This window comes from Tachypleus tridentatus, chromosome 1 (genome assembly GCF_004210375.1).
Source record: "Tachypleus tridentatus isolate NWPU-2018 chromosome 1, ASM421037v1, whole genome shotgun sequence".
Taxonomy (NCBI): domain Eukaryota; kingdom Metazoa; phylum Arthropoda; class Merostomata; order Xiphosura; family Limulidae; genus Tachypleus; species Tachypleus tridentatus.
In genome coordinates, this window is record NC_134825.1 from 87,275,993 (window position 1) to 87,285,386 (window position 9,394).

Here is a 9,394-nt window from a genome sequence, read left to right on the forward strand (position 1 = left end):
GCTTTATCTGAAATAGTTTAACTTGAATATATTATTTTTATTTCAGCCAGACAGGGACTTATTAAACATGTACGTAGAGTTAGTTATAACAAACCACATGACGAAAACATCAGCGTCCCCGTTTGGCAACCTGCCAACCTATACTTGTACGATACGAACACACAACTACAGATGAAAATTTACGCGATTGGCTCGTTTGAGGCAATGTTTTGAAAGCGGGAATTGGTCGCAACCGACGTCAGGAGTTGACGTAATATATTCAGGTCACCCACGATAGAAAATCTACCCCTTCTTTCTGATTCCCCTCTGGTAGCTAGCTAGGGCTAACTTAAAGCTGAAATCGTCCAGCTTCAGATTGATAGTGTCAACTAAAGGGAACCGTACGAGTTGCGCGCGCCATGTTCTTAGGTCCACACGTTTAGCAACGATTTAGATTACGTGAAAATAAGCGCATGTGTCAGAATAGGTGCTTGTTTTGTCCTCGCAACCGTTGGACACTTGTTTGACGCCTAACCTACACATAGGCATCGATGGCATGGGTTTAGAATTCCAGCCCGTCCAATCCTTCCCTCTGGATAAGAAGGTTTTTTTTTATATTCTAGTTTGTTTGTTAATGTTTAACAATATAAATTAAGAGTAATATATAACATGTAATATATAACATGTAACTGATAACTTTCATAAGATATTACATAACTTTTTAAATAGTGGTTTGTAAGGTATTCATGTGTTCTTTCCAAATTATAGTTTGTTTGTTTTAAATACTCCGCATTATCGACTGTTATAAGCAATTACTAGATTACCAACTTTAAACCAAAGTTTGTTCTAAGTATGCTATTACTTTTGCCATCAAGAATGAAAAACTAAGTTTATTTATGACTTACCCCGAAGCACAAAATGATATATATAACACTAGCAGTCAATAATCCATTTTCCATCTCAAACTTGAACATTAATACTATTAGATGATATTTTCTATAGCAGTAAGCTGATGTTTCTAGTAATAAGTCTAGGACAATGCATTATATTTCTTCACTATTCGACACTTTTAGGTAAAATAATAACATTATGTGGCTTGTTTTTAAACTGAGTTTATAATGTTGAATTTGACCATAAGTGGTCATTTTTACACTTACGAGAATATAACTTAAAAGCATTCATGCTGGTTAGGTTAGAAAGTTAGTTTGCTTCAAATTTATATCAATTCTTTCACCTTAAAGATTATATAAAACGAAAATTTGAATAAACGTAGAATTGTATAGTATGAGCTATAAAATCTATCAGAGGATATTCGAAGAAATTGACTGTGAATAAATATTTGGAACCTCTATTAAGAAATTAAAATTGAGTTTTAACATTATTTATGTATCTCTGCAATAGATGGCAGCACAATATGAAGTGAGAATTGAAGATCTGAGGCAATAGTTGTAAAGATTTTATTACAGTGGTAATAAAATTCATATATAATATTCACCCTAAAGCCATTAATTCAAATCATAATTAAGCTCTCTCAAAATAAATCTAACTTTTTTACTGGATTATCATTAATTTTTTTAGATCCATCCCTACTTTGGTCAACTTATCAACCTTCATACTAACTAGCCTTGATTTTTGTCATTCTTTTACCTTTGACATTTTCTCTAACCATATTACAGATTGTATAGGTATTAGTTGGATGATTTTGCTGGTAAGATCGCTTATGTAGTTGTAGTTGTGAAAGGTTTTTATCCAAATAAAATTAAATTTGTGAGTGAGGTCGACGTTGCGATACACTTAGCACTTTGGTTTGCCTTTATCAAGGCCTAAGTTTTTAAAAATTATTTTAACAAGTGCCTAACTATCCAAAAAAGATTAAAATGTTTACATGTACTTGCTAAAACAGTGCTGCTTTAGGGATATGGTTGTAATGAATTATTCACCTGAACTAGATACCTTTTCAAGGAAACAGATATTGTGATTGTACTTTAACAAAACTGGTATGGCTCATAACACACATACACGGAATACGCGTGTGTGTCCTCACGCAGATTATCTCATTAAGATAAGTGTGATTGCTTCCTGTGGTTTTGGAAATCGAACATTTTCTCAATAATAACAAACTCTTCCTCGTTCAATAAAATTAACATATAAATGAACAAAATAGACATGGGTAATTGTTATCTATTGGAAATTTATTCTTAGAAGTGTCTTTGCTTTATCGGACGAAATTTAAATTAGAATGTGCAACATCGTGAATTTTTTCTGCAACGAAACGGTTACTTACTATTTTTTCATATTTTTGCAACTGAAGAGCAGGTATGATAAACATTTGTTATTGGTGAACTGCAACACAAAGTTTCTGACCATGTCCAGTTCAAAGCGGGCTGCTATGCTCTGTGACGCCCTCTATGATCCGCTAGTGAACTTGTGTACACTTTGTAATTGGCTATAAATAAAAACAGTTTTATGTAATTCCACTTTAGATGACAAAAACCGATGGAATATCAAGTGTTTTATTCTATTGTTTACTGGGCTAAAAGCTATAATTTTATTTATTAAGTGAGGTGACAGGGGGCTTACGAGTGCCGAAGATGTAAGTTATCGACAAAAATATGTTGTTATATTCTCCAAGATTATTTTTTGCAAATATTTTTAGATTGGAACAGTCTTAAGGATACCTCCCTTTTTCATACTAAACATTATTATCTAGAAATAAATCCTTCATATTTAAACAGAAACTCTAGGAAGGAGTTTAGACTTAAGGGGGAAATTTTTCTTGCCCTCTAGAAAAGAAATCACTGGAATATTTGTCGCTACCTCTGTGTTTATCCCCGAATGACTAAATGTTAAGCTTGAGGGGCTTATAACATTAAAAATCGGGTTTTGATAGTCTGGACACAGATAGCCCATGGTTTACATTTGTGCTTAAAAAAAAAACAACCCTAGCACATTTTTACTTGAAGTATTTCTTACACCCTACTGTTTTCTTATAGTAAAGCCACCTCGGCATTAGGTGAGGGGTCGAACCACTAATTTTAGTGTTGTAAATCCGTAGACTTACCGCTGTACTAACGGAGAAGACAGAGTAGTATAATTTACAGAGTTGAACTGAAAGCTCTATAATTTCAAATTGAAAAAGTGAAAGTTCATACAACACATACCTATAATAATAAAATATATATATTGACGAAAAAATAGCCATTCTTTACTTACACAACCAACAAATGAACGTAGTGAGTTCCTTGATTCTTTGTGTTTCTCTGCAGTTTATATATAACATTTTATTTTTTAAAATATGTAATTCTGGTGTAGATTATAAAATACGTAAAACTACTGTTTATTAAGTTTCTTAAACAATTTTTATCATAATTATAAATCTTATTATATTACTTCCGGTTTAAAGTCGGTATAACAATGGAAGACCTTGTAAGGCCACAATGCCAGTGTTACATGTATACCCACAACAACAGGTGAAAAATGTTGTTTTCTTCGTGGGTTTGATTGAAATCCTCGTTTTTCTAAAGGGGTGAAAAACCTAGACGTTTTTTGTAACTGGTGTTGCAGGATACAAAATTCATATTTTTACATTAATTATATCATTAGAAGTTGAGTGGTTTTAAATGTTAAGTTTTGAACAGTTTATTTTCATAACCGTACAGGGAGATTAAAATCTTGTAGTTAATTATATATTCTAGTGAAAATTTTACAGTTGCAGACAAGCTGGAATTAATACAAAGAGTATATAAATAACTCGTAATGATCGCATAATTTGAAACCCTGTGACAGAAAACTGAGACTAGTATATGTGCATCCACTATAAACTAAACTGATACGCTATAAAGGTGGCTTGAAAACTATAGAATTCTGTATAAATCCCTGTTGTAATGAAGCTAACTCATGGTAAAAAAACAAAACAAAAAGCCCTAGTACATATGAATAATGGACTCTATCGTTTACATTCTTGTTTAATTTGTAATACAGGGTATTCGGAAAGTCACTGTGCACTTATATATTTATTAACAGACACAACTGCACAGTGACTTTCCGAACACCCTGTATATGTTAAATACATTATATTATTCTGCATGAACACTTGTGTTGTAAATTGTTATCACTACTTCTGTTACTTTGGTTCAAGTCACCAAAAATAGCGCAATGTCTGTAACGTGAGTTAGTGCAGTTGTGGACTAAGTTATATTCGCACTAAACTCTTTTTAAGTTCTAAATTAGTTTATTATGTTGTAGCTTCAGTGACATATTGTGACACCGGAAAAACAGAATTACGTGTTCGTAATGATACTGTCTGATGTTACTCCACAATATGGCTGATATTGATTTGAATTACACAAAAAAAAGGTTATCCACTGGAGTGAAAACAAAGAGATCTGACCCCTAGTAATTTTAATGGGTCAGCATATACCCATTAATATTTAAAAAAATGTTTCATTGAGGGGGCTGGAGAATAAAGGTAATCCTGTTATTATAAAACTATAATATATAAGAGACCATGGTGGTCGTCGTCTATTGAAAAATTAATAGTACACAACTTCCATATATTTGACACGGATAATACACACCTATGTATATTGCCGAGGTTTAAATAGTTTGCCAATTTTCGCACCGGCCAATCGAAAACATCTTCCTACTCCATAATTATTCAAATAATTATAAATATTATTAAGATGTAATATCACACACACTACTAAATATATCATACTCTAGCAGCTAAAACATAATAAATGCACCGTAAGAGTGACGTGTTCAAATTCATATTTTCACACATCTCGCTTAAGTGAAACCTGTTATTTGTTGATAAAGAAACTTTCAGACGTGCATCTCTTTTTATTTTGCTCTAAGACAACCTGGATTTTGCCAAATTCTTTTTACGCATGTGTGACACACATTTTCTCCAAAATCCTGAACGGTACAATGTGTATTATTTTGTAAACCATCCTGTGAACTTCAACAACAAAAGTGAAATCACACACATTTCCGTGTACAATTTCTTTGAAGGTTAAACACGTATGTAATAGTTGTCACGTGATTATCTTATTTGAACGCTTTTAGCCAATGTGTTAATTTGTTTTCTCTAGAATATGACCAATTTCTCACTTGGTCATGCCGACTTGCCTCATTTCCAGAAAGGCTTTAACTGGAATTTGAACCTTCTTAATTTTTAGTTTAGTTTTAATTTTAAATTCTTTTAATATGTAGCTAATTCGAATCGAAAAATAACCCCGCTAAAAATGCCCTGATATAGAAGATCCACTTAAAGTACTACTGTTGCTTTCGTAGCACAAAGCTATGGTCTATGTGCACTCTTTACAGAGCGAGGAATCGAATCCTGGGCTTTAGCATTGTAAATCCGTAAAGTCACCACTGATCCACCTGAAGACCCACTTGAACATTGCAACGATATAAATCGGATTTCGATATTCGTGGTGGGCAAAGCAAAGGTAGCCCATTGTGAAGCTTTGTGTTTATTATTTTATTAAAGAAACATTCAGAACAAGATTATATATGTTTTGCAAAGACAAGTATAGACAGAGCTTTTCTTTTTTTTAAATACGTTGATCGAGTAAAGATGTGTAAAACATTACGCATCGCAAACGCAGCAAAATAGAAGCACAGTGCAGGCTTTGAAACCAAATGACGCATTTGAGATATAATATCTGTATGCGGCATGTTATCCCTTAATTATGACTTGTAATGGTAACTAGGTATTCTATTAAAACATACTTTTTTATAGTTTTTGTACTGAGCTTTTTCAGGATTCTTTCGGGATGGAGATTTCTCTTAGACTTTTACTGCGAATATGCAAATCATTGACCTGTGAGAACTCGTTCTAGTGGAATAGCTTTCAAAGCTCGTTAGACAGAAGAAGGGATATCTGCACGTTCGAATCTGATTACTCGATTAGATATGCCTACGAATTGAATGCCGGGTCCGTCATCTTAGATCAGACTTGGTATGGATTTAACACAAGATCCGAAAGCTCGTTTAATTAAATAAAGACAATTGAACTTGTGAATATGTCGTTGATTATTTGGATGATGTATATATATGTATATATATATGTACACGCTTTAGAAGTATTTAAAATATTTCGGTAAAGGTAACTTCATCCAGGGGATTAAAACAGGTTATCTCATATTAATCACACATACTCACGTAGCTTGTAACCTTTTTCTCACAAAAAGCAAATATATTCTAAGTTTTAAACCATTCACTTGACATGAAACCTAAGTCTGAATATTGCTCGAGCTGTAGCACTGACTTGCCTGGTTAAATCAAAGACAGTATTTAAACATTTGAATTACTAACTCACTACTTATAGGATGTAAAGTCTTGAGATAAGTTACAAATTACTCTCTATCATTTTGTATCAAACTTAATTTATCCAGAGCTCTGACATCTTTAAAACCGTTCTCAACGATTAAAAGTACATTCAAAAAAACGTGTTTTCTAAGAATTATTTTATAAGTAAATTCAATTCGCACAGTTGTGACTAAAGTTCCCTATTCATAAACAGTAGTCTCGCTTAAACGAAAAATGACTTATTATTTGGCTCTATGTCCCGTGAGAATTCGAACTCCGGATTTTAGCATCGTTCGTCATTAAAGTTACCACTGGCTCACAAAGGAGTTATTACCAGTGTAGTGTGTTCAAAAAATTCAAGTACTCAAAAACGATACAGAGAGTTTTACTATGTAAGACTTTTTAACTGTCATAAATTTATCATATTGATATCATAAATTTGGTGTTATCCATAATCACAGTAGCATCATTCTTTTTACAAAACTTTATATCAAACATCTGTATATAATGTAAATTTGTTTTCTTTTTCTCTTTATTCTGTCTACGTGAAAGTTAAAAACTGATTTAAGCTAAAATCTATAACGTTTTGAGCTTGTTTGTTTTTGTTTTTTGAATTTCGCGCAAAACTACTCGGGCTATCCGTGCCAACCGTCCCTAATTTAGCAGTGTAAGACTAGAGGGAAGGCAGCTAGACATCACCACCCACCACCAACTCTTGGGCTACTCTTTTACCAACGAATAGTGGGATTTACCGTCACATTATATCGCCCCTACAGCTGAAAGGGCGAGCATATTTGGTGCGATGGGAATTCGAACTCGCGACCCTCAAATTACGAGTCGAAAGCCTTAACCCACTTGGTCATGCCATTTTGAGCTAATTGTTACAAGTGTTCTATCCGGTTATCACATGTACAATATCTAAATAAAGTTTCCATTTCCATTTTTCCTAAATCTAGTTAACCCTCAAAGTATCGCCTTGTTTGAAGTTGTTTTCATACCGTTTAGTACTAGTGGGGTACAGATATTGCACAATATAAGGTTATTTTATGTTTTTGCCGATTAAACAAATATTGTAAAGAAAGGGTTCCCAGATTGTCCCTGAAGAAGAAAGGTCCACCTTTTGAAAGCGCTCGGGTTATAAGGGTTTCTATTTCAATTTTGTAAAGAAAGAAGTGAAATCACCAATTTTCTATCTAAGATGTATCAGAAATATTAGTAGTAATAAGTGGTGATTTCTTTTAATATTGAGTATTTTTTGTTTAAAATTTTATATGTGGCCCTTTCATATTATTAGAGAACTTGTAACAAACAAAGTCATAGATCCTCAAGCAAATTATTGCACAAATACTTTATAGAAAGATGTTTAAAAGCTGATTTGGACCCAACCGGTAATACTAGGGTTACAAAACAAGGTGGAAATTGTAACTGGTATTTTATCGTTTAATTATTTGAACTGTAACCATTTTATATTGGAAATATGCTAGACTGATGAAAATGTAAGAATAAATATAGATACAAGAAGGGTAACGATGTGAAGCCTCTGATACATCTGCGTTATTTATTATCTACAAGTTATTTCACTGATTTCTTCTTTTTTCGGGGGGGGGGGGTTCACAGAAATAAGGAAATCACCATCGTAGACGTAGACTTATTTGAGGCCATGAGTTTGGTACTAGTAACCCCCAACTTTACCACATTCAAAAAGTAGTCCATTTTGATACAGGTGTAATATAAACATGCTCCCCAGTTGGCAGCCTGTGGGCCAAGGCCAGCCCCCAAATTATGTCCTGTAATTTTATCTAAAGTTGGTTTGTTTGTTTTGGTTTTTTTTAGAACGACTTAGGACAGAAGTTTGTTTGGTTGTATTAAACGAGTAAAAATATAATATAATAACCTGTTACTGAAAAAGTTACATTTACTACTCCTAACCCTCCTCACCTCAAGCCTTTCTAACTGCTATAACTAAACGGCTTCCAGTAAACTGGTGTATATGGTATAGAGATAACATTTTTCTAACACGCAAACAAACACATGTGTCAACTGCCAAACATTTTCATCTCCAACAGGGAAAATGACTACCTGATAGTGTTAAAACTGATAACAATGGCCTTTCTAAGTATGTTAAAGGTAAACAAAATAATAAAATAAATAAAGGATGCTGATGGCAAAATTTTATTGAAGATAATGATATGTCTAATCTTTGAAGTGTTCTCTTCATTTTTTAGAAAATAGGATGTTTATAATATTCTCAACCATGGCGATTCTATGGGAAATTTAAGTATTTAGGACTGATCTCACCCATATGTATATTAACCTTTTGTGGTAAAAAAGAAATATTAAAAGGGATATTAAAAGTAAGTAAAGCACCATGATTAGGAATGTTTTTCCGGGGGATATAATGGAAATAAAATACTAAATATACCACTTTCTCTATTTAATGTCCCCAATGGTTCAGCAGTATATCTGCGGACTTACAACGCTAAAATCCGGGTTTCGACACACGTGGTGGGCAGGGTACAAATAGCCCATTATGTAGCTTTGTGCTTAACTCAAAAAATAAAATAAATAACTCTATTTAATTATTAGTGCATCGATAAACAGAGGGGAATAACCTGAGGATTGGATAAATTATAATTTTCCAAGAAGTGATGGAGTTGTCCTGAAATTATAAAAGAGTTTGTCTTATCAAGTCATCCCTTAAATAATGTCCGATTTTAGGTTCAGATAAAGGATTTCAAACGCTTTTAATGTTATTTAATCAATAATGTATGTTCCTTTATTGTTAATTACTTCCTGCCAACGATTCACAAGCTTCTGAATGCCACTTCTATAAAATTCTTATGGGATAACCTGATACTTCTGTAATGGAACTAATTCGATAAATCTATAAAAAGGCATTTTTCAAAATGATGTAGCAAACTAGATCATAAAATAATGTTATTTTGATGTTTAGAAAGGTGTTAGTTTGGTGTGCTTATATTTCTAAGAAGCTTGTCAAAGGTGCAAGGTTAACCAGGATCATCATACCATGGAGTTTAAGGAAAACTAATTAATGAGATTGTAGAATGGTTGAACGAGATAAAAGCAAAAAGATATT

General features: G+C 33.0%; 1 protein-coding gene across 2 annotated transcripts in view; it reads left to right on the forward strand.

Annotated features, from left to right (window-relative positions):
- Window positions 1–212: 212 nt before the first annotated feature.
- LOC143254934 (uncharacterized) overlaps window positions 213–9,394 on the forward strand; it is a 39,594-nt gene continuing 30,412 nt past the window's right edge. For both annotated transcript variants that reach the window (XR_013030378.1, XM_076509847.1), the window contains exon 1: window positions 213–583. Coding sequence is in view for 1 of the 2 variants with exons in the window: in XM_076509847.1 (XP_076365962.1) it covers window positions 536–583 (48 nt within the window). In the remaining variant the exon portion in view is untranslated. The remainder of the gene's footprint in view (window positions 584–9,394) is intronic.